Source organism: Mauremys reevesii, linkage group 9, assembly GCF_016161935.1.
Source record: "Mauremys reevesii isolate NIE-2019 linkage group 9, ASM1616193v1, whole genome shotgun sequence".
NCBI classification, from domain to species: domain Eukaryota; kingdom Metazoa; phylum Chordata; order Testudines; family Geoemydidae; genus Mauremys; species Mauremys reevesii.
Genome location: NC_052631.1, coordinates 55,125,322 through 55,150,614, shown reverse-complemented (window position 1 = coordinate 55,150,614; position 25,293 = coordinate 55,125,322). Strand labels below are relative to the sequence as shown.

The 25,293-nt window shown below is 44.2% G+C and overlaps 1 protein-coding gene across 18 annotated transcripts in view; it reads left to right on the top strand.

Moving 5' to 3' along the window:
- FARP2 (FERM, ARH/RhoGEF and pleckstrin domain protein 2) overlaps positions 1–25,293 on the top strand; it is a 209,780-nt gene that overhangs the window by 143,759 nt on the left and 40,728 nt on the right. For all 18 annotated transcript variants that reach the window (XM_039487655.1, XM_039487658.1, XM_039487651.1 and 15 more), the window contains 3 exons: positions 11,606–11,778; positions 18,997–19,086; positions 23,492–23,625. In XM_039487655.1, coding sequence (XP_039343589.1) covers positions 11,606–11,778; positions 18,997–19,086; positions 23,492–23,625 — 397 coding nt within the window. The remainder of the gene's footprint in view (positions 1–11,605; positions 11,779–18,996; positions 19,087–23,491; positions 23,626–25,293) is intronic.

The following is a 25,293-nucleotide window of genomic DNA, read 5'->3' as shown; positions in this document are numbered from 1 at the left end:
CCGCTCCCCTTCCATGGGGCATGCCAAGAGGACTGGAAAGACTCCCTCTTCGCAACGGCACCGAGTGAAGTCTGGGACAGAGGCTAGGCCCATGTCGGGTAGCCCTCAATCCCCACCAGGCCCTAGGCTTCTGACTCACGTTGAACAGCGTAGCCCGGCCTCTGTGGAGCATGCCTCTCCGGATGCCATCTAAGCCCTCCAGCTGGCCAGGGACGTCATGTCCATGCCGGTACCCAGTGTTCCGCTGATTGTTGGCCCAACGCTCCATGGACAAGCTGCCACTGGGATCGCTGCAGTAGCCGCCGGCCCTGTCTTGGTCAAGGGAACATTCCCTACACTGCTCACCGCCCAGCGACCATTCAGGGCTCAGTCCATGTGGATCGCCCTCGATGCTGGCCAGACTGTCTGGAGGGTGCCATCTGACCGGGACTCCCGGCACCGCTCGTCTTTGCGGAGCGAATATCGATGGGACTGCGGCGGACATTACCAACAGTCCTTGTCTCGGAGGTACCACAGTCGGTTGCGGCACGACCATCGATGCCATTCCAGCTTGGACTCTTGCTCCTAGTCTCTGCCAAGGCACAGTGGCCCCGGGCATTGGTTGTCGGTGTCTCGCTGTTGCGGGTCTGCCTGTCGAGGCTGTTCACGGAGCAGCTACTGCCGTCGGTGCTGTTCCTCCGCCTCGAGATCACGGTCCCGTGGCTGATGCAGATCCCGGCACCACCACTACTCCTGGTCCAGAGGCAGCAGCGGGTCGTACGCCAGCCTGGCCTCTACTTACAGCCACCCATATACAGGCCACGCTAGCCAGCCTGAACAGCCAGCCCCGCCGGTGCCTCAGCAAGTGCAGTGGCACCGAGCGTCGTGGCCAGCCCAGTGGTACTGGTGGGCACTGTGGTCTTTGGCGCAGCCCCCGGTGGGGACTCGCTTGGTGGCCGGCGTGTCGGAAGCACCACCAGCCCCCATCCCTAGACCGCCAAGAAAGGAGTCGGTGGGGACCCGTGTCATCAGCACCGTGCCCGGAGTCCGACCAGGTGGTGGATCCTCCAGTGCCAGCTGACACCTAAAGCACCGCACTGGCCTTCTCGTCCCATCCGGAGGAGCTGATTGTGGCCCCGCCCCACTCTGTCCCGCAGGAGGTCTACTGGGCCCACCAAGACCTCTTAAAAAGGGTGGCAGCGAGCCTCCACCCCCAGGCAGAGGAGATGGAGGAGCCCTTAGACTCCCTGTTCAATGTGATATTCCCCTCGGCACTGGGCCTTGCCGCTCCATGAAGGGGTGGCAAGAATTTCAAATGCCCTGTGGCAAACGCCAGGCTCATTGGCTCCCATCTCTAAGAAGGCGGAATGCAAGTATTTTGTACTCACTAAGGGGCGCAAGTATTTGTATACCCACCTGGTGCCCAACTCCTTGGTGGTCAAGTCAGTCAACCACAGAAAATGGCAGGAGCAGCCAGCCCCGACCCCTAAGAACAAAGACTCTCGGAGGCTGGAGAAAAATTTATTTGTCGTCAAGCTTCCAGCTGAGAGTAGCAAACCATCAGGCTCTCCTGGGTTGCTACGAGTTTAATCTCTGGGGATTCCTCCCCAAGTTCGAGGACTCCCTCCGGGAGCACGATAAAAAGGAGTTTAAGGTGCTCATGGAGGAAGGGGCAGCAGCCTGCAGGGGCATCCCTGCAGGCTGCTTCAGATGCAGCAGACATGGCCACACGGTCCATGGCCTCGGCAGTGTCCATGAGATGGGTGTCATGGCTCCTGCTCTCTGGGCTTTCCAGCAAAGCGCAGTCGTCAATGCAGGATCTCCCTTTTGACGGGAAGGCTCAGTTTGCTGAGGAAACAGACAGACATAAGGCTGCATGGCATGAAAGACTCCTGCACAACCCTCCAGACCTTGGGCCTCTATGACCCTGCTCCAGCAAAACCCAAGTTCAAGCCGCAGCAGGCTCCTCCCAAGCCGCCCTCCTGAAGTACGAAGCCGCCTATAAGAAGCAGTGGGACTATAGAAAACGCCTGCAAAGGCAGTCTCAGCCTGCCCCCAGCCTGGGTCCTCTAAGGGCAAGCAGGCAGGTAAAAGGCGTTTTTGACGGGACGCTCGGGATAGCCTACCATTTCTCAGCAGGGATCCACCCCCAATAAAGCTCCCTTTTTCCAGTCGGTTGTGTGCTTTCCTCCCAGAATGGTCGCAGCTCACCTCAGACCAGTGGGTCCTCAACACCATCTCCCGAGGTTACACCCTTCCGTTTATGTCCTTCCCGCCCAACCACTCCCTGCCCCCGTTCCTCTTGGGGGACTTATCGCACGAGGCTCTGCTCGAGCAGGTGGTCGGGCGGCTCCTGGAACTAGGAGCAATAGAGGCAGTGCCCAAGGAGTTCCTGGGCAAGGAGTATTACTCCTGGTATTTCCTTATCCCAAAGGCCAAAGGGGGGCTCAGGCCCATCATAGACCTGCGAGGCCTGAACCAGTACATGGTGAAACTCAAGTTCCGCATGGTTTCCCTGGCCTCCATCATCCCCTCCCTGGATCCCAGGGACTGGTATGCTGCCCTCATTCTACAGGACGCATACTTCCACATCCACATATTCGAAGTGCACAGGCACTTCCTCCATTTCGTGGTGGGACAGAATCACTACCAATTCATGGTCCTCCCATTTGGTCTGTCCACTGCCCCCAAGGTCTTTACAAAGTGCATGTGGGTGGTAGCAGCCTACCTTAGGTGCCAGGGGGTCCAGATATTCCCCTATCTGGATGACTGGCTGGCCAAGGGCACTTCCTGATTGCAGGTGAGGAATCATGTGGCACTCCTGTCCACATGCACCGCCCTGGGCCTGTTGGTAAACAACACCAAGTCCAAGTTAAACTCTATGCGTTGGACTGGGACTATCGAGGCACTCCTGGATGCAACATCAGCCAAGACCTCTCTCCGCCAGACAGGTTCAAGACCCTGAAAGGGCTCATCGACTCAGTTGTAAGGTTCCTGGTGACGACAGCCAGGGCTTGCCTGCAGTGGCTAGGTCACATGTTGGCGTTCATATATGTGGTCCACCATGCCAAACTCAGGATGAGGGCCCTCCAGCTCTGGCTGGCCTCGAAGTTCTCCCAGGCCATGGACAGAATAGACAAGGTCCTCACCATGCCGAACTTGGTGATCACCTACCTGCGGTGGTGGTCCGCCCCAAGCAACATGCTCCAAGAAGTCCCATTCAGGGATAGGGCCCCATTGTTGGAGCTGGTGTCTGATGCATCGGACCTGGGCCATGTGAGTAATTTTCAGACCCAAGGCCTGTGGTCTCTGCAAGACCTGACCCTTCATATAAACATCAAGGAACTCAGGGTGGTGCAAGTGGCGTGTATGGCCTTCCGCTCGTATCTGAAGGGCAAGGTAGTCAGGGTCCTCACGGACAACGTGGCCTCAATGTTCTATATCAACAGGCAAGGCAGGGCCCGATCCTCTGGCCTCTGCCACGAAATCCTCAGTCTGTGGGACTTCTGTATAGCCCACGGCATCCACCTAAAAGCCTTTCACCTGCCGGGTGCCCAGAACTTAAGGGCGGATCGCTTGAGCAGAGACTTTTTCTCTCAGCACGGGTGGTCTCCACACCTGGAAGTGGCCCACCAACTCTTCCGAAGGTGGGCAACTCCCCAGATGGACCTATTTGTGACCTGAAAGAACTGACGATGTCCCCGGTTCTGCTCCGGGGGGGCCTAGGGAAGGGCGCTATCTCTGATGCCTTTATCCTATCCTGGCCTGACCAGCTTCTCTACGCTTTTACCCCGTTCCCTCTGATTGGCAGAGTCCTGGAGAAAATAAAGATGGATAAAGCTAGGGGGGTCCTCATTGCCCCGGCGTGGCTCAGGCAGCACTGATATGGGACCTTCTTGGGCCTGGCGGTGGCTCCGCCGTTGCAGCTTCGCCCAGACCTGCTCTTTCAGGACCAGGGCCAGCTCCTCCACCCCAACCCGGCAGCTCTTCAGCTCACGGTGTGGCTGCTCAGTGGCTAGGTGGCGAGGAAAGGACATGCTCAGAACAGATTCGGCGTGTCCTCCTCAAAAGTAGACTGCCCTCCACTCGCTGCTCCTACATGGCGAAGTGGTCTTGGTTTTCTAGGTGGGCGGCGGACCAAAGGGTGTCTCCAATGGCTGCCCCAATCCAGTTTATCCTTGATTACCTCCTCCACCTAAGGGCCCAGAGCCTGGCGCCCTCGTCAGTCAGGGTGCACCTGGCGGCCATATCAGGCTTCCATCCCCTGGTGCAAGGACACACTGTGTTCTCCCATGCTAAGACCGGCCGGTTCCTTAAGGGTTTGGACTGGCTTTGCCCATATTCTAAACCCCTGGTCCCACACTGGGACCTGAATCTGGTGCTGGCTCATCTTACGGGGCCCCCGTATGACCCATTGGCCACTTGTTCCTGGTCTCACCTCTCGAGGAAGGTGGCCTTCCTGGTTGCTATCAGGTCAGCCAGGCAGGTCTTGGAGCTCAGGGCCCTGATCTCCAAGCTGCCGTATACGGTCTTTCATAAGGACAATGTCCAGCTCCGCTCAAACCCTGTGTTCCTCCCGAAGGTGGTCTCTGCCTACCACATGGGTCAGGACATTTTTCTATCAGTCCTCTGCCCCAAGCCTCACATGACTAGTGAGGACCGCTGCCTCCACACGCTCGATGTGAGGCGGGCTCTGGCTTTCTACCTCCAGCAGACCAAGCCGTTCAGAAAGTCCTCGCAACTGTTCGTCGCCTCAGCTGAGCGCGCGAGAGGCCAGCCGATTTCCACCCAGCGGCTTTCCAACTGGATCACTTCATGCATCCGGTCCTGTTATGAGCTGGCAAGTGTCCCCTGCCACCTATTGTGAGGGCACACTCGACCCGGGCACAGGCCTCGTTGGCTGCCTTCTTGGCCCACGTCCCCATATAGGACATTTGTAGGGCTGCCACATGGTCTTCAGTTCACACATTCACCTCGCACTATGCGATAGTCTCCCAAACCAGGGATGATGCCGGGTTTGCCAGGACAGTACTCCATCCCGAGAACTTGTGAACTCCTACCCACCTCCAGAAGGTATAGCTTGGAATCACCTATTGTGGAATACACCTGAGCAATCACTCGAAGAAGAAAATGTGTTGCTCCTGACTATTCCACATCCCGCCCTCCTTCCCCTCTGTCGGAGTTGTCTGGCAAGAAGGAACTGAAGGTGGGGGGAGCACGCAGCTCCCCTTATACCGCACCAGGCAGGCACCATTCCAGGGGTCGCGGAGGGCACTCCCTCTCCCCCAACGGGTTCTGCTAGGGGAAAAACGTCCGGCACCGGTGCATGTGGCGAGCATGCACACCTATTGTGGAATAGACATGAACAACGCATCTCGAAGAACACCAGTTATGAAAAGGTAACTGTCTTTTGCTTCCTCTGCAGCATCTGATGACCTCATTAACAGTTCAGCAATTAAAAAGCCTGAATTCACTGCCTTCCTTACATTACTTTAGGTGTTAGTAATCTCTTGACGTGTAGAATGTTTTCAGAATGTAATCTACACACTGCAAATCTGCAGATCCCAAATCATTTATTTTTATATCCATATCAAGAAACACATTCAAATATATGATTTTAAACTGTATTGTGATTTATTTGATTTTTTTTTTTTTTAGTTTGGGATCTTTGAGTAGAGAGCTACTCTGAAAAATAACTGTAAAATGGAATCATAGGCTTTACATCTAAATTGAGTCTCAGTGACTCCGAATCAAATGAGCTTGCATGTCAGAAGACTTTTTTAACTGTCAGATCCTAGCCTGAGTTTACAGTTCTGGAAGCCAAGCTATGTTCTTTTTGGCTTGTGCAGCATTTGTAGGCCAGATATAATAATTCTGTAGCCCAGGGTTCTACCCTCAGACCTGGACAACCTCATTCTTTTTAATGGGGATACACATTTGTAACCAAGGGCAGCAATTTGGCCCTAGTAACTAAAAGTTTCTTAACTCTGATGCTGTGTTTGCACAGTCACTTTTTAAAGAAGAACCACAGTTTAAGCAGCCTTTTGTGTATTGTATGTATTTTCAAATACTTTCTGTTCATCTTGCTTTCCCACGCTATTGTGTGGTCGTTGGAAGACATACATAATATTTTCCTTCTGAACTACTGTGAATTTGATTTATTTTGTTTATTTATTTCCTAGCTATAACATTAATTTTTTTGTGGCTTAGTATATATGTGTATTTCTTTTAACAATTTATTACATCTCAATAAACACAGTCCTTGGCTCTAAATTCCAGGGATTAAGAGGGAATATCTCCTGATTGTTTTCCAGTTTAAACTATGAAATATGGATAGTATGAAAAATGAAAGCGGCAATCTAGTTGATAGCACTAATGGAAGACAAACTGGAGATGTATAGAAAGAGGCAGTCATTGTGCATCATTGTCAGTTTCACTTTAGTCTTTAAACCTGACCAGTACAATAGTGACATCTCCCTGGGGTGACTTCTGGTTGTTGTCCCTAATGCTGAGCCAGAAGCAGTTTTCTGCTGATTTAACAAATTCATGCCTCAGACTTAGAACTGTGCCTCCCAAACCCTTTTTTCCTTGTATTGCTGGTTGAATGAGCACTTTGTTCTTCATGTCATGTAACAACTTTTCAGATCTTTGCCTCCCATCCTCCTCCATACCCTCACTCCCCAAGTTTCAACTGGACAGAGGGATAAATTCCTAGTAGTTCAGGAAAGTAATAACTACTGGTACTCTGAGCACACTAGTTGGCCAAGCTAACAAGGAGCCCTGTGGCTAATAAGCTGCTCATTCTTCAACAAACTAGTCTGGATTTTAGAGAACAGAGAAGTACTTTAACGACATTTAAGTGGGGGAAAAACATACATTTTAAGAAGATAATTATGTTCATCTTGAATCTAAAGGGATCTGAATCAAGTGTGTCCTTGAAGAAAACATTGAAGGTAAGATATAGTAATTACTACAACATCTGAGTTAAAAGCAAAGTGTTTTTTTTAAATGAGCGGATCCCAAAGAACCACATCCTACTTACGACCAGTGTTGTATACAGTCCTAAACTATTTTTCCCCATGAACTTCAGTTTGGCTGCTCACATCCCTATTCAGTGAAGATAATCAACTTTTAGAAAATGGATTCCCAGTCCACATGTAGAAAGCATTTAAGGTATTCCAGTAATGGCTGTGTTGAAACAAAATCTTTGGCATGTTTGGATATACTTCAAAAAACTGTTGGTGAACAAGTTTTGATTTTGATGATTATATATTGGTCTGGGACGCTAGCTTCTTAGATAAAGGCCATCGTTCTTCCTTATGGCCTTGTGAAAGGAGAGCTTATGAGCAAACAGCAATAAAATAATTAACATTTTACTAATATTGGTACAGCAGCTATAGGATAGAAATTTTCAAAAGCAATCCACATCGGACTAATTTTGCATCCATTGAAAACAATGGTAAGGTTCAGGCAATGTTGAAGGCTTTTAATTTCCCACCCATAGCTATAATTTTATATACACACACCTATACTTGCCCTTTAGGACAATTTGTATATGTCTTTGAAACATGTATTACTGTTTTTAAAGGAGCAGTATTTTTAAAGGTACTGAGTTTTTGGTTTAAAGCATACAGCTCGTTGAGTCAAATTCTGCCTTCATACAGTCAATGTTTTATTGATTTCAGTGTGATTGCACAGGATGCGAGAGCATAATTTTATTTATAGCTAAAGCAAGAACAAGAGCAAATGGAGAGTTTTTTTCATGCTTGTACATGCATCCCAGTTTCATAATGCATCCCCCATTCCTGCTTTATATTAAAAGAAAAACTGCAATGAGTAAATGCTCATTTTTAGTGTTGTGTGTTCTGGCTTGATGTAGAAGATTGAAGAGGCTCTGTCAACTAGATATCAAAATCTGCCTTTCTTAAGTAAAGTAATTCTCCTGTAATATCCATGGATACTGATGCCTGCTCTTTAGGGTGGGAATACTTCAGTGGGCCATCATCTGCCCAGAACAGAAACCAGACAAACACTTTGAACTTATTGCCACCAATTTATAAATATTTAGCAGGTTTCTACCTTAAACAGCCACTGAAAATGGTGGGCACTTCCTAAACTACTACTTGGATCCTTCCATTATCCTTTATCAACCAGAAGAGGCTATGGGAGCCACTCCACAACTTGCCAGAGGATTTCCCCATTGCTGCTCTTTTAGAAGTACATAATAAGTTTGTAATAAGTTTCTGAGAGAACTGAAATTGAAATCTGCATTTGTAATGTGTTTAAACAGCTTTTGCTAACTGTAACAGGTGATATGTGCATTTGTATCAAACTTTTAAAGTCATATTTCAAATAAAAAAAGTTTCTAAAAAATTAGGGTGTTATGTGAGATTTTACTATCCTTTCTAGAAAAGAGAAGATTGGGGTCCTAAATAGGTTGCTACTGTCCCTTTAAAGAATTTGCCAGTAGTCTAATCCTACATACTATAAAACTGCAATTGTTGTAACATCTTCTATGAATAAGTCCTTACTCGTATCCCAGTGGCACAAACATGATAGACACTGTTGCCCTACACCACACCAATGCACAAGGACACAGAGGAGAATGGTCCCTGCCTAGAAGAGCTTATAGCCTAAGAAATATATTGCATTTAGACCTAGTTTGTCCCTTTTCTAAAAATCAAACTTGAAAGAAAATACCAGGTACCTACATTTTTGAATGTATATATTTTCAGACTTAATTAGTTGAATATGCCTCTGATTTTCATAATCTTACATTGATGTCAAGAAAAATAGTATTTGAAATCAGATAAAGAAGAACAAATGTCTATTTAGATTAATTTCCTGGGGTTCTCCCCATATTTTGAGCTGGTAACATGAGTCAATACTAGAACAAATCATTTGAAATAGGCTGCAGGAAATTATACCTCCTTCTCCCCTTGTCTCTGAATATTATTGCTTCCATTGAAGTAGCTGAGACCATGATATTTGGAACAGTTGCAGCTGATTGGTGCTAATTTCTAAGTACATAGGAAGTCTTTATGATTTCTCTGGCATTTTTGCTGCACTTTTTTAATGTTAAAGGGTAATTATTTTCCATCTCATTTTAACTTCCTTCATTCATATATAAAGGCAGACCTCTAGTAAACTACTTTCCCTGCAGTATTTTCATATGTAAAAACAAAATGTTAGCTATTCGTACTTTCCTGTGTTATAGGTCTGGTAGACTAAAAGCAATTGAAATGAGAAAATACACAGGCAGAAACTATAGACACTTGATAATGATTTTGCTGAAGTGTGTTAATAGTTAACTTTACAGCTTTGATAATCTGAATCTCTTCCAGGTGACCGAGTGCAATGGCGTTTAGCTTCCTGCATTTGTCAATGTGAAAATATGCATTTGCTTCCTCCTCATTGTCATGCTGCAGCCACACAATTAAGTGGTTTTGCTTCTTGAGCCAAACAAACAGCAACCATCTCTTGCCAAAAGTATATCAAAAAGCTCATAACTGGCTCTCCTCCAATCAGTTAATCTCTGCTTTTTATTTTTTGTTAAGATATTGAGTGTCTTATTTACAGTTCTGTTCCTGTGGGCTGATATTTTTGAATGCATATAGTGTAGGGTTTTTTTTAATGATTTTAGTAATCTGACTACAGGAAGAGAATCTGTCTGAAAAGCTAGTGTTGAATATAACAAAGGTCATGTGCTGAGTTTACACAAAGTGGATTTTGGAGTGGGAGTGCCAGTGTGGAGAAGAGCATTAACTGGTGTCAACCTGGAATCTGTTTTATACTGACATGTAATCCCCTGAAAATAGGGGTTTATAATGGGAAAGATAGATTATCATATAGAGAACATTGTGTAAATTCAAGCACGTTTCAGAAGAGCGATTGAGCTGTGTCTTTGGAGGAACGAGCACTTGCTGTACAGCCCATTTTTCCAGTAGTAGCTCTGAGTCAGTTTGGTCTAATGGGCTGAACACAAGTCTCTGAGAAAGGAACTCCTGGGTTCTAATTCTTAACTGTCACTGATTCGATCTGTGGCCTTGGGCAAGTTACTTAGCCCTGTTTTCCATCTGTCAAACAAATAATAATACGTACATACCACAGTGGGGTGTTGCAAGCATAGGTTAATGTTTGTAGAGCACTTTGAGGATGGAAAGCATTACATCTTTAACTGGGGTATTGTGTCCAGTTCTGGGTGCCACATTTCAGGAAAGATGTGGACAAATTGGAGAAAATCCAGAGAAGAAAAACAAAAATGATTAAAGGTCTAGAAAACATGACTTTATGAGGGAAGATTGAAAAAACTTGGGTTTGTTTAATCTGGAAAAGAGAAGACTCAGAGGGGGCATGATAACAGTTTTCAAGAACATAAAAGGTTGTTACAAGGAAGAGAGAGAATTGTTGTTGTTAAGCTCTGAGGATAGGACAAGAAGCAATGGGCTTAAATTGCAGCAAAGGAGGTTTAGGTTGGACATTAGGAAAAACTTCCTAACTGTCAGGGTGGTTAAGCACTGGAATAAATTGCCCAGGGAGGTTGTGGAATCTCCATAATTGGAGCTTTTTAAGAGCAGGTTAGACAAACACCTGTAAGGAATGGTCTAGATAATACTTAGTCCTGCCATGAGTGCAGGGCACTGAACTAGATGACCTCTCAAGGTCCCTTCCAGTCCTATGATTCTGTGATGAGTGCTTAGAACTGGTTCAAAGTTCTAGTCCTACAGAATTTGACTCATTATCAGAGGGAGGGTTTAGGAAAACAACGTTTTACTTTGATAAATTATGGTCATGATAATTTGAATAACACCTGTCCCAGTCTTTATTTTTTGCCCTCCCAAAATAAATCTACTAGAGCAAAGCGTCTTTGTCTAGTTATTTGCTCCCTGTACCATCCATACCTTTTGAATTACTGAAGAATGCTACAAGTTTCTCTTCTACCTAGCTAAAAATTCTGTATGCTGCAATGTTACAAGATCAGTTTCATTTGTTGAAGTCAGTAAAACATTTAGCTCAAATATTTAACAAATGTTGTAGATCTAGAGAGCCAAAGGGGGAATATAGTATGTGGGCCCTGTGTGTCTAGCAACATATTCCCCACCTCCAGAAACACAGGTATTGAGATCAGATATTCCACAAATTCTGAATTCATGAAAGATTTTTCCATTCCTTCCTCCCCCACCTCCCTTTGCTCCCTGCTTTCTGAAGGAATACTTAATACAATGACGTGTCCTAGCTTCTCTCTGGGGCTAAAGAGAATTCTAATTTTAAAAAAGGAAAATGTGTAAATGTACTCTTCTGTAAAAGTAATCTGTAGTGGTCACTATTTAACACAATAAGGGGGAACTGAGCCATTTTATTAGTCCCTATCCAGGTTGTGTTCAATAGCTCAAACTATATCTAACTGCCAGCTAATAGCTCAATTGTATAGATTACTCAATTATTTCAATCTGCTTGAAAATGTTTGTGTGCCAGTTTCTTTGGCATTTCTGAAGTAATATAAGATTACAGTTATTGGCTAATGATTGCATTGCTGGTAGGCAAGTGGGCTTTTTTAAATGAACAATTGTCATAACATATATTTTCTTATTTCCCATTCCATCTTCCCTTCCTTCTCCAATTCTAGGCCTCTCAATGGACCACCTTCAGCTCTCTTCCTTCACATTGAAGAGTCCACAGAGCTTGAACCCCACATTTCAGGTGAATTTGAACCCAGCTAGCCAGGGTTCATCTCCTCTTCTGAGTCCTGTCCTGAGCGATGCTGGCAGTGCCCGGGTAGAAGAGGAAGTAAAACGCAAGGTAAGGCAATGGCACTACTGAGAACCTAAGCAATGAATGAGGAGTGTGTATTGACTTAGCGTGGATTCTGATGCAATTCTCTGTATATGCTTCGTTACTATTAACGATATTTTGTGCTAATACAAATTTAGTGTTTGCAAGCTCCTACAATGAAAATTCAGTGGGAGTATGTTGACATTGGGGTCCCAGAGTCTCTTGCATTAGAAGCTCATGCCAGGATAGTCCTCCTCATTGCTGTTATTGGAGTCGAGTGTGTGTGTTGCTTAAGTGTGTGTGTTGTTAAGCACAGCATAATCCTTGCGTATGCACAGTCTGGTTGTATTTAACATTGTCAACTGATTGGAAGTCCTTGTCTTCACTACGTGCTTAACATCATGTTAGTTAAAACTTTGTTCTAACCTGATTTAATTTCCCAGGGTGGACAGGGCCACTGAGCTAAAATCTGTTAACGTACAGGGAACGTGGCAAAAACTACTTAGGCTTTATTGGAAGGTGAAGTTAGAGTGGGGAGCTTTCAGTTATTTTTGAAGATTGGTGAGTGGATGGTTTTTGACACTGGATCAGCTAACAATTACTTTGTCTTTTTAAATACTCAGTTTTATGGTAGGCACATCATATATAAAAGGAAATAATAAAACAATTGTGACGTGTGTGTGTGTGTGTGTGTGTGTGTATATATATATAAATATTATAGTGGCACTCAGTCTTTTTCCATTTCTGTCACATATACCTCATTTTTCAAAAGTGTAATATCTCAACAATTTGCATTCCCTTTGGATTGAAACTCATTTAAAAAAGTTTTTAAGCCTTGGGGTGAATTTTTGTTGCTAATTGATTTTAAGCATGGTCAGCTTCTGAGAGTTCTAAAGCTTCAGTTTCCTCTTGAAAATAATTTCTTAAAATGAAACTTACCCAGGATGAGACCTTAAGTTTCATGGTAAATTTTTACAGGCTATTTATGAATACCTGGAAGATGGAGACTTACAATGGGAATACTAATATAAATGTGTTGGTGCTGGTGGCTGCTGCTGTAATTTTATAGAAATATCAGGGCATGAATGTGTAACTTAAGTTTTTATATACTCCGTATTGTTTTGTATTTTAAAATCATAGTTCCATTTACTAAAATTAAATCATTACACAAGTAAAGGTAAGTCTTCCTCAGCATTTCTCTAAATTACAAAACACTTGGTGAAAATGTTCAGTAGTCCTTAGTTTCTCATTGCTTTTATGTGGCACCATGTGCTTGCAGAACTGCAGTGTTAACTCTTTTTTGACACTTGCATTGGATTTCTGGAAAAGGAAAGAGGCTCAGTGGTGGGGAAAGAAGAATAGGATTTGAGAGGGAAAATAGAAATAGCGCTGTAGTTGGCACCTGAAAGACAGTTTAAAAGATGTCATTACCGTGCCTGCTCTGCAGTGTAAAGGGCATTAGGTGAGGGTTGGTACGCTGTCTAGAGTAATAAATACCCTTTTTGCTTCTTATAAATATTTATTTTAAAAGACAACTGAAATGTTAAAGACTCTTCGAAGGGAGCATTCAGAGATGTATAAAGGTTAGAAAATAAACTCAAAAAGAAGATAAAGTAGAGCAACTCCCCCCTCACCAAGTTAGATTTTAGCTTGGAAATGTTTGTAGTGGCAAGGAAGCCTCACATCATCATCCTGCCATTGCTACTGCAGGCACTGTGTGAGTTCTCTGCATGCTCGTTCCACACCATATGCCCTTGTTCCATCTAGGATGGGTGCACCCCTCTCTACCTATTAGGGTACGCAGAATGGAGCAGATATGAACAGAATGAGATATTCAGAACTAATGCCAGGCACTTACTACAGCTGCGCCTTCTAAGGTGGAGGGGAGAGAAGAAGAATGGAGGATTGTGTATGAGGAAAGTTCGAGGAAGAGAACTCGGATTCTGAGTTCTTCAGGGCAGACACCATCTTTTTGTTTTATGTTCCTACAGCACCTAATACGATGTTTGGAGCTACTACAATATAAATAATAGTAACAGAGTTAGAGGAGACAGAAGAAAGTTGGGTAACTTTGATCTCCTCAGTAATGAGGAGAGCCAGTCAGTGCATGAGGGAGGGCAAAAACAATAGTGAGGGCCTTAATTACTGGTCTTACAGGAGGAAACATGGGTCTGGTGCTTGTTTCATGGGACCAGAAATGGCACTCAACAGAGTGCAGCTGCTCTGTGACTGCCAGCAGCAACTGTGAATTGTTTTTTTTCAATGGCTTGCAGCAGGGCTGCTTGCAGGACATCACTATGTTCCGTGCGGCGGACCCTACTTTGGCTCTGGAAATACTGCAGGAGAAACCGCAAGGTGTTTGAGATGCTCACAGCAAGAGTGCACAACTGAGCAGGCACCATAACTCCAGAAGCATGGAGTACGCGTGGCAGTTTTAAGGCGCGAAAACCACTGGGTTATTTGCGGTTGATATGAGGGAGGGAGGACAGTGCATTATGGGATGCCAGTGCAATATTCCCATTCTCCCTTGTGACAATGTATTGGTCTCATGAGGCATTGCACAAACTTTCCCAAAGCACACTGTGGCAAGTTGCACTTTGGGATTGCTACCCACAATGCACTGCTTTGTGCATCGATGCAGGCGCTGCTAGTGACACACTCCATCGAGACAATGAGCCTGGTGTGGCCACACACAATTGACATAATTAATTCGGAGGCTCAAGGTCAAAATAGATCAAGTCAACTTAATTTTGTAGTGGAGACAAGCCCTAAAACAAAAGGAAAGAAGAGAATGAGTGTCACATTTATCATGCTAATAAGGTGCTTCCAAAAATGTGATCATTCCCCTCTACTCAGCACTGGTGAGGCCTCATTTGGAGTACTGTGTCCAGTTTTGGGCCCCACACTACAAGAAGGATGTGGATAAATTGGAGAGAGTCCAGTGGAGGGCAACAAAAATGATTAGAGGGCTGGAGCACATGACTTATGAGGAGAGGCTGAGGGAACTGGGATTGTTTAGTCTGCAGAAGAGAAGAATGAGGGGGGATTTGATAGCTGCTTTCAACTACCTGAAAGGGGGTTCCAAAGAGGATGGATCTAGACTGTTCTCAGTGGTAGAAGATGACAGAACAAGGAGTAATGGTCTCAAGTTGCAGAGGGGGAGGTTTAGGTTGGATATTAGGAAAAACTTTTTCACTAGTAGGGTGGTGAAGAACTGGAATGGGTTACCTAGGGAGGTAGTGGAATCTCCTTCCTTAGAGGTTTTTAAGGTCAGGCTTGACAAAGCCCTGGCTGGGATGATTTAGTTGGGTTTGGTCCTGCTTTGAGCAGGGGGTTGGACTAGATGACCTCCTGAGGTCCCTTCCAACCCTGAGATTCTATGATTCTATGATCTTTCACTTTTAAAATATTTTCCGGGAAAGAATCCCCAATTTCCTTCCCCATCTGTTTCCTCCCCTGCAAAAAATTTAGCATGTTTTTTTTCCTCTCTGAACTTCCTTCCTCCTCAGTTGGATTCTGAATTGGCTGCTGCTCAGATAAAGATAGTGGGTATATAGGCCAGCCTGTGGGTGTTATGTACATACATACATAAATCAACTGACTGACCTCTTTGACAGATAGTGGCCTCTCTACCTGCCCTGTATGATTCAGCACAAAGCAGAGACTAAAAAAATAGCATCTCTTATATTTATTGCCCTGTTTAATTTATTTATTTCACTTCTTGTGTCCCAGTTTGTGTTCAAATTGAAATCTCTCATTAATACCATTATGTTCCTTTTGCATAGCTTTTTAATTTTTGCTGACTTTTCTGTTGCTCCTTCTGAAGAAGCATCTTATAGCAAGCTCCTCTGTAAACTTATTTCCTTTATTGCATTTAATCTCAAAATGAAATAATTCTACCTCATCCAGAGTGGTCTCACCAATCTCCTCATTTCACTGCTTCTTTCCTGTACATATAACTTACTTATCCTGTCCTGCCTTTTCTCATCTAAACAATATACCTTTCAGTATTTTTTATATATATACACATACACACACCTTTCAGTTGTTGCTCTCCAAGTATTGTCTCTTCCTCTCATTCATTTATCATCCTCCAAACTAGTGCTGGCATATAATAATTTTGGAAGGCACCTGCACTATCCCCCTCCATCTTTCCTCCTCCTCCGATATCTCCATCTCTATTCTTCCTTCACTACTCCTCCTGTCCAAACCATCCTCTTCTCCCCACATGCTCAGTTTTCCTTTCTTATGCACTTACCCAGGTTCTTCTGTCTTTCCATTGAGACCACAGCAGGCTTGAAAACCCTCCTAGTATGGCTGGGGGTGGAGTGGAGTGGGGAGAATTGCAAAGGAAAGAGAGGCACCTGGAGGCCCAAAGAACCTCCCATAGGTAGGTTGGGTGGCCAAGACAGGACCTGCAGCAGCCTGTAGATGAGGTAAGTGGCAGCTGCTGGAAGACCAGTATTGAGAGAAGCGGAGCAGAGCTGTCTGGTCTCACAGAAGCTCACAGCACAGCAGTATCATTGCTGCAGAGGTCATAGGCAGGCTTTTCCATCTGGTACTCCTTTTGTCACTGCCTTTGTCACCTATGCTGCATACATTGCTGACATCACACAACCATTCCTAGGAGCACCCAGTGTATAGTTTGCATGTCCCTAAGTGGCTCTAAGCTCACAATTGTCACTCTGACTTTTTTTTGCTTTGACAAATCCATGACTTCTCCTAAAATTTACTCCTATAAGCTTACAGCCCTAATTGTGTTCAGTGGTATATTGAGCACTCACAGTAACTATGGCAGTCATGCTTAGAAGTGAACACCTCTAGCACAATTTTTACCTGTAATTTAAAGAGAGGAATAATGAAGATGACTGGTTTGTACCAAATGGCATCTTGTTTCTCTGAGCAGAAATTATTCTAGCGACATATAAGGAATTAGTAAGGCCACATTTGAAATGTGATGTATTGTTCAACCTGTTTATAAATAGAATATTTTTAGAAAGAAAAAAACTACAACAGAAGGGAGTCAGAATGTTACAGGAACTATGAGATCTCAGTTCTTCAGAAAGGTTAGAGAAGCTATGGTATACTGTGGAAAGACTATTTATGAGAGGGAACCCCACTGAGGTTATACTGCTTTTTGAAGGGAATAGAAAATTGATAAAATAAGGCTCTTTAGGTTAATGTCAGGTAAAATTATACAAGATGGTTATAGGTGTCTAAAGTAAAGCTACCAAAGGACCAGATTCTGATGCCATATTCACATTGACTAGTTTCTTATTCCATAAGTGATCCCACTGAAGTTTAATGGGATGACTCCTGGAGGAAAGCGCTACTGAACTGGAGTAAGGGTATTAGAAATTACAGGAACTTGGGAATCTCTTTACATCAGTAGGAGTCAAGACTGAAAATAAACCAATAACGGGAGCAACAAACACAAAATAACCTAAAAAGGAGCTAGACAAGTATTTGGAAGAAATAATGTTGTAGGATGGGCCCATCGAAGAGTGTGCCTAAGAATGACTTTCCGACAAGCCATTAAAATGTTTTGCACAAGTGCAGTATTAACACATCAAATCTGGTATGTTATATATACGTAGACGTCATCTGTGCAATTGTATTGGAAGGTGCTTCCAATACTTGTCATAGATCTCACTAATCCCAGTAGTAATGCCAGCTGTTGTTTATCACTTCTGGGCTATAGCCAATAAAGCATTTACTTCTGTTGCACCTACATGGTCCTCTCTGTGCTCCTGGTGCCTGCCTGCAGTACAACAGGATGGTAGTGAGGCTATGTGATGTACAGTATAGGGTGGAATGCGTATGCTTTTCTGGTGCCATAATTTTAATAACTCTGAGATTCTCTAGAGGTTCAGTGCCCCTTGATACTTTTATACCAGTAGAATTAATTGAAATGGGGTTACCTGAAATAATGCAACTGATTTTTATTTTTTAGTAGAGGGAACCTTTCTTCTTTTACTTGGTATATATGTAAAAAAAAGGAGGAAATAATTTTTAAAGCTGTAATACTATATTAAGAGGGACAAAAAGATGAATAGGTTCTCAGCTGGTGTAAAATGGCATAGATCCATTATTTCAATTGAGCTGTACTAGTTTACATAAATTGAGGATCTTGGGCACACAGCAAGGTGAGTTAAGGACAAAGTGGTGTCTTAACTTGAAATGTGATCAGACATAAAATATTCTTTAACAATTTTTTAATAATATGTGTTTAAGCCAACTTGACTTTTGATTTCTTGCAACCACAGAAAATCTGTTTTCACCATTTCCTTCCTTCTGCTTCGGTGTCCATTCCCATTCCCCTCCCCACCCACCCTTAAATAGCAGTTTGGGGTTTGGAAGAAACGGACTCCAAATATAGTGAAACAAAGTGATTGTTTCAGTGGTTTTTTGACACTGGACAAATGGCATTGATAGAACTGAAGGTAACTCTTCTTAAGTAAGAATTCACTGCCTTTCCAAACTGGTATTACTTAGGGCCTTTGTTTTTCTTACAAACTCTTGCAACCCCAGTTAACTGTACCTAGAAACCTTATCTGCTCAGCCTAGGGATATAGTGCGTCTGCTTTCTTAGAACAAATGATATTAAAATTAAAAAGTCAGCCATCAGGAAAGGCCCAGGATCTAGCATCTGCATCTTAAACCTCTGTATCCATGTTGATAGAGCAGAGTACTACCATAGTCACCCCATGGCAACGAAGCAGCAAGCATTTTGATTGTTGTTGTGGCTTCTTAGCTAATTAGTGTCACCTTTGAGTAAATGGAAGCAGAGTGATTCACAAACTGCCAAAACAGTGATGCTGTTGTATTAGAAACACAGGTCATACTTAAATTTATTACAGAATCATTTAAAATCTGTGAAAGCTGGAATAATACCTTCCCCACTCTTGTAAAGTGCTTTGAGATTTTGGAATGAAAAGTGCTATCTAAGTCCAAGGTGGTGGTGTGATCTAATTTAGTTTAGAGGTTTCTTTTAGACTCACATAAAAAATAATTTACAACAACTTCAATGTTTGTTTGAGAAATCCAACACTGATCTGACTACCAGTGCTTTGAAAATGAAACACTCCATTTTCACTGCAGGAGGCAACAGTTTTGCCAAAGTAACATTGCTTGAATTCTCCTCAGAGAGATCCAGTAACTGGTTGAAAGTGAGTTCATGATTAAAAATAAGAAATGTAATATATGTATGTTTAATTCTAATTGGTAATTTTTCTTTTCTTTCAGCGATATCCAACAGAGAAGGTGTATTTCATAGCAAAGGAGATTCTTGCTACTGAACGGACATATGTGAAAGACCTAGAAGTCATTACAGTAGTAAGAGAGTTAAATTTCTTTAATGTTGTTGTTCCTCACACCAGGTTTTTAACCATTACCTTGAAAAAATAGAAATTCTTTTTCTAGTGCTGTCCCTGTGGGTGCTCCACTTCAGGTGCTGGTGCGCTCTGGCACTGTCAATTAGAGATGTATGGTAGCAGTATCTGTGCAGGTCGCATTTGCTCACTAGGCATCTTGCGGTATCGTTGGTGCTGCGTCTAGTGCACACACGACCCGAGCCATCTGGTTCCTTCTCAGCCGTCCTCTGCTGAAGACTGAGCTCAGGGGCAGTGTTCGTCACTCTCACCAAACTTTTAAAAACAACAGTTTAAGTAGTTAGTCTTTCTAATAGTTGTAGTTAGTGTTAGTGATAATTTTAGTAAAACAACAAAAAAAGTTTACGTTCTCAGTTTACACTCCCCATAGTTTCCCCACACTGGGGTCAGTTAACCGTTAAGATGCCTGGCTCCCCAGGCTTTAAGCAATGTGGCTCTTGCCATGAAGCAGTGCCTGTTTTGGATGGACACTCTTTGTATGTCCGATGTCTTGGGGAGGCGCATATCCCGCAAAAATGCATCCACTGCAGTAATCTGAAAGCAAGAGCCTGATGTGACCGAGATCTCCGCTTGAAAATGATACTGATGGAGAAATCTCTCCAACCAGAGCCAGACCAACAGACCACCTCTCTGGGCACCCTCCATGCAGGGACGGGAGACGTGTCTCCCTCTGAAAGACTGAGGAAGAGAACACAAATGGGAAATGAATGACGGAGTCCTACTATCCATATTCTGCTGGTGGGGCACTCCCCTCATCGACCTGTGCGCATTTGTGGTTTTTTGGAGATGCAAAATGTTCTGCTTGAGAGCGGGAATGGGACCTCAATCACTGAGGGACATCTTCCTCATCACATGAGATGCACACAGTCCAGATGATGATAGCACTCTTCAGGGATCTAGGGCTACAGATAAACAAATGAAAATCCACTTTAATCCTTGTCCAGCAACTGGACTTCATTGGGGCACATCTCAGTGCCATAGAAGTCAAGGCATCCCTGCCCCGCACAGATTTGCAACTCTGACAAACCTTATCTCAGAGTTAAGAGTCAGCCCCCAAATAGTGGTTCGTACTGTCCTGCAACTGCTAGGACACATGGCAGCTTCAGCGTTCGTAGTACAACACGCAGGACTACATATGCCCTGCCTACAGGGCTGGTTAAGCTCGGTATACATACCCAGCATGCACAGCCTGCACAAATGACTTCCAGTGCCACCTCGTATCCTGGACTCTCTCCACTGGTGGACAAGACCAGAAAATGTATGCATGGGCATCCCGTTCCAACAGGAACCCCCATCAATAGTAATAATGACAGACGCCTCGCTGATAGGCATCAGCCCATGATTCCAGGCAAATGGTCTCTTGCGGAGACTCAGTTACACATCAGTCTACTAGAGCTTTGTGTGGTCCACAATGCCAGCAGACACTTTCTGCCTCACATAAAGAACGAATCAATTCATATGACTGACAACATTGCCTGCATGTTTTACATCAGTTGCCAAGGGAGCGCTCAATCTCACTCACTATGCACCGAAGCCATGAAACTGGAACTAGTGCATATATCATAACATAAACATTTCAAATTCCTACCTTCCCGGCTGTTAGAACATGACGGCAGACACACTCAGCAGGTACGCCTCTTGAGAACACAAATGGGAAATGAGTGACGGAGTCCTACTATCCATATTCTGCCGGTGGGGCACTCCCCTCATCGACCTGTGTGCATTTGTGGTTTTTTGGAGATGCAAAATGTTCTGCTCAAGAGTGGGAATGGGACCACAATCACTGGGGGACATCTTCCTCATCACATGGGATGCACAGCTCGTACGTGTTCCCACAGATTCCCCTAATATCATTCGTGGTACACAAGATACGCCTAGACAAGGCCAAGTTCATCCTCATAGTCCTGATGTGGTCCGGGCAAGCATGGTACCCTTACCTGATGAACATGGCGATACACGCTCCTCAAGCTCTCCCTTGCCATCTGGACCTGTTGTCTCAGAACAACAGTTGCACTCTTCGCCCAAATCTGGAGAAATTCCACCTACGAACATGGTTCCTGCATGGTTCCATTATGGCAAACTAGCCTGCTCGGAACAAGTCAAACACATGTTACTAAACAGCAGGAAAGTAACCACGCATAATACTTACCTTCAAAACCGGAAGAGATTCTCCTCCTGGTGTCAAGAAAAACACATGCCGGCCTCCACAACACTGCTACCATTAGTGCTGGAATACCTACTGGATCTGAAACACTTGGGTTTAGCAGCAAGCTCAATCAAAGTCCACCTTGCGGCCATTACAGCATTCCATCATGAGGTTGATGAGACCTCAGTCTTCGCGCGCCCCATCGCTTAACACTTCCTCACGCGTCTCCAGAACACTTACCCAGAGGTTCGCCAACCTACTTCGGCCTGGGACCTCAGTCTGGAATTAGCCACCTGTTCCCTCCTACGCTTGGTCACTATTGTTTCTGCCAGATGGGTGAGTGAGATAGGGGCTCTCGTGGCTGATTCTCCCTACACAATATTCTTCAAAGACAAGGTCATTCTACATCCGCACCCAAAATTTCTACCAAAGGTAACATCATCCTTTCATATGAACCAACCAATCCATCTTCCTACGTTCTATCCCAAGCCTCATGAGAATCCAACAGAGACTGACTTGCATAGATTGGACATCAGGGGAGCATTAGCGTTTTACCTGGAAAGGACCAAACCTTTCTGGAAATCTCCTAGACTTTTCGTTTCTACTACCAAGTGTTCAAAATGCTGTGCAGTATCCACTCAGACTGTCTAAATGGATCTCTACGTGCATTCAACATTTGCTATCATATTCGGCATGCAGACCTTCTTACCCACATCAGAGTGCATTCCACACGATCAGTTTCAACCTCTATAGCGTTCCTTAACAATGTTTCTATACTAGAGATTTGTAGGGTGGCCACTTGGGCCTCTGTCCGCACATTCACTGAGCACTATGCAATCACTCAAGACTCCAGGGCTGATGCCATAGTTGGCCTAACTGTACTTATCTCTATGACTCAAATGAACCTGAAGTCCCTCCTGCCTTGTGAGGGGCAATGCTTTACAGTCACCTGAAGTGGAGCACCCACAAGGACAGCACTCAAAGAAGAAGAGAGTTTTGCAGTAACTGAGGTTCTTCAAGATGTCTCCCTGTGGGTGCTCCACTAACCACCCTCCTCCCCTCTATTTTGGAGTTCGCTGCTAGGACTCTGTGATAGAGAAGGAACTGGAGGGCTCGGGTTGTGCGCGTGCTAGATGCGGCACTAACGGCACCACAAGATGCCTACTGCGCACGCGTAACCTGTGCGGATACTGTCACCATAAATCTTCGATTGACAGCACTGGGATGCACCAATACCTGAAATGGAGCACCCACAGGGACACATCTCAAAGAACCTCAGTTACTGCAAAAGGTAACTATTTGGGAGTCACCTACAGTGGAGCACTCATAGGGATACTACCCGAAGACAAAGAAGAAGTTACTCACTTTGTGCAGTAACGATGGTTCTTTGAGATGTTTGTCTCTATGGATACTCCACGACCCACCCTCCTCCCCTCTACTTGGGAGTTTTGCTAATAAATACTGCTGTAGAGAAAGAACTGTGGGGGAAATGCCTGTGAATGCTAGCTAGCCTCGTGGTAGGTGAGGCAATGCACATGTGTGGATGGGACGGACTGCTATTGAAATTCTCTGATTGGCAGCGCAAGGACACATGCACACTTACAGTGGACCACCCATAGGGGGGGACATCTCGAAGAACCATCGTTACTGCACAATCTGAGTAACTTCCTCCTCTTTCACCTGAGAAATTCTAAATTGTACATAAGATAACTGAAATACTTGGCACCTCAAAGACATAAGGTATGTTCCCTTCCTCCCTGTGAAAACACTAGGAACTAAAGATATTAAGAAAAAACATATAATACAAAGTAAAATGTCTCCAACTGCTGAATAACTCCATTTACTGTTACAAGATTTACAAAAGAACCATTACATTAGTGTTGAAATAAAAGCAGTTATACAACACTGGTTGTGGGAAAGTTCCAGAATCACATAATTTATTGTGGTTGTAGAATAGTCTATCTGCATCTTGCCACTGGAACATGGAATATGCCTATGGCTGGGGCCAAATGACTTGCTTCAAATTTTTGAAGCTTGGCGAGGATAGAAATTGCATCTTTCTTTATATTCTCTAGATGATCTCTTTCTTAGACGTTTCCCTTTCCCTCCTGCTCTTTCTCTCCCTGTATCTTCAGGAGCTAAAATTCAGATTGTCTGTTAATAATATTTGACAAACAACCATTATTTATATTTTCTCCTGCAGTGGTTCCGCAGTGCAGTCATCAAGGAGAACGCCATGCCTGAAGGTCTGATGACACTGCTCTTCTCTAATATAGATCCAATCTATGAGTTTCACCGAAGTTTCCTGAAAGAGATGGAGCAGAGGGTAGCACTCTGGTAAGACTTAATAGTGAGCTTTGTGCCTGAGTTCTTGGGGATTGTCTGCTGTATGCTCAGGCAAAAGCAGTAGATGATCCTTCAAATCTGTACAATTTGGCACTTCTGAAACTGTGTAAAAGGAATATATGAAGAGGTGTTTTTAAAAATATAAATTATAGAAGGGGAAAAACTACTCTTAAAATACTCTTAAAAGGCCACAATTTCATGCATTATTGTCCCCACAATCCCTCAGATTTGTACATGTAAATGATATAATAGGGGATCTAATCACCCTTTTTGTGTATAGTTATGTACTCAGCATGCACAGGTGTGAGTTTTTTCAGCAGAACCTATTGCTCCCTGTTCCAAAATTTTGACCTCATTTTCCTGGCCCTAGCAAAGAGAAGAAACGCAAGGTCAAAAGGATAATAGTACATGTTCTTTTGGGGTGTTTTACTTTGTCAGGTTAAAGTATCTCCAAATAAAGTAACTGGAAAACAAATGTTTCTATGAATAAAAGATGCATAAGGCAAAGTTATTAATTTCTCACAGAACAGCTTTTCTGATTTTAGAGAAGGGATTCCAGGACCTTTGTGTTATTTTCATGTAGCCTGAGACATAACTTACTGGAATCCAACTAGCCATCATAGGTCGAATGTGCTAAGTTCTGTTCATGGAATTTAATTGATTTAGTGATTTTTCTACCTCTTTATAGTAGCAAACCAGATTTTCTCTGTGTAGACCCTGGATTTCATGACTTGGTTGTTGTGCCTCAGCTTATGAAGATTCTGCCAGAGAGGGCATAAGCCAAATAATTGTATATGGTTACAGCAGCCTAGTTCTGGAAGAGCAGAAGTGAACAAATACAGTGTACAAAAACTAACAAAAATAACTCAAACTCAGATGGTACTCTGTCAAGATTATTTTTACAAATCTCTGAACAGTTATACCAACCTCATCATGGAGTTAATTTCTGATCCTTTGCTCATGTGATTGTGGGGTGGGTGTGGTTGTGGTTGGTTGATCTTTTGTGGCCACCATATTTGGTGTTCCCCATGATTTCAACTGAAGTAGGAAGCATGGGGAGATGGATCGAAAGGGAGAATATTCAGCACTGGTGAGGCCTCATCTGGAGTACTGTGTCCAGTTTTGGGCCCCACACTACAAGAAGGATGTGGATAAATTGGAGAGAGTCCAGCGGAGGGCAACAAAAATGATTAGGGGGCTGGAGCACATGACTTATGAGGAGAGGCTGAGGGAACTGGGATTGTTTAGCCTGCAGAAGAGAAGAATGAGGGGGGATTTGATAGCTGCTTTCAACTACCTGAAAGGGGGTTCCAAAGAGGATGGATCTAGACTGTTCTCAGTGGTAGAAGATGACAGAACAAGGAGTAATGGTCTCAAGCTGCAGAGGGGGAGGTTGAGGTTGGACATTAGGAAAAACTTTTTCACTAGTAGGGTGGTGAAGAACTGGAATGGGTTACCTAGGGAGGTGGTGGAATCTCCTTCCTTAGAGGTTTTTAAGGTCAGGCTTGACAAAGCCCTGGCTGGGATGATTTAGTTGGGTTTGGCCCTGCTTTGAGCAGGGGGTTGGACTAGATGACCTCCTGAGGTCCCTTCCAACCCTGAGATTCTATGATTCTAATAAGTCTTGTTTCCTTTTGTTATCCAAAAGTCATCTTTAGT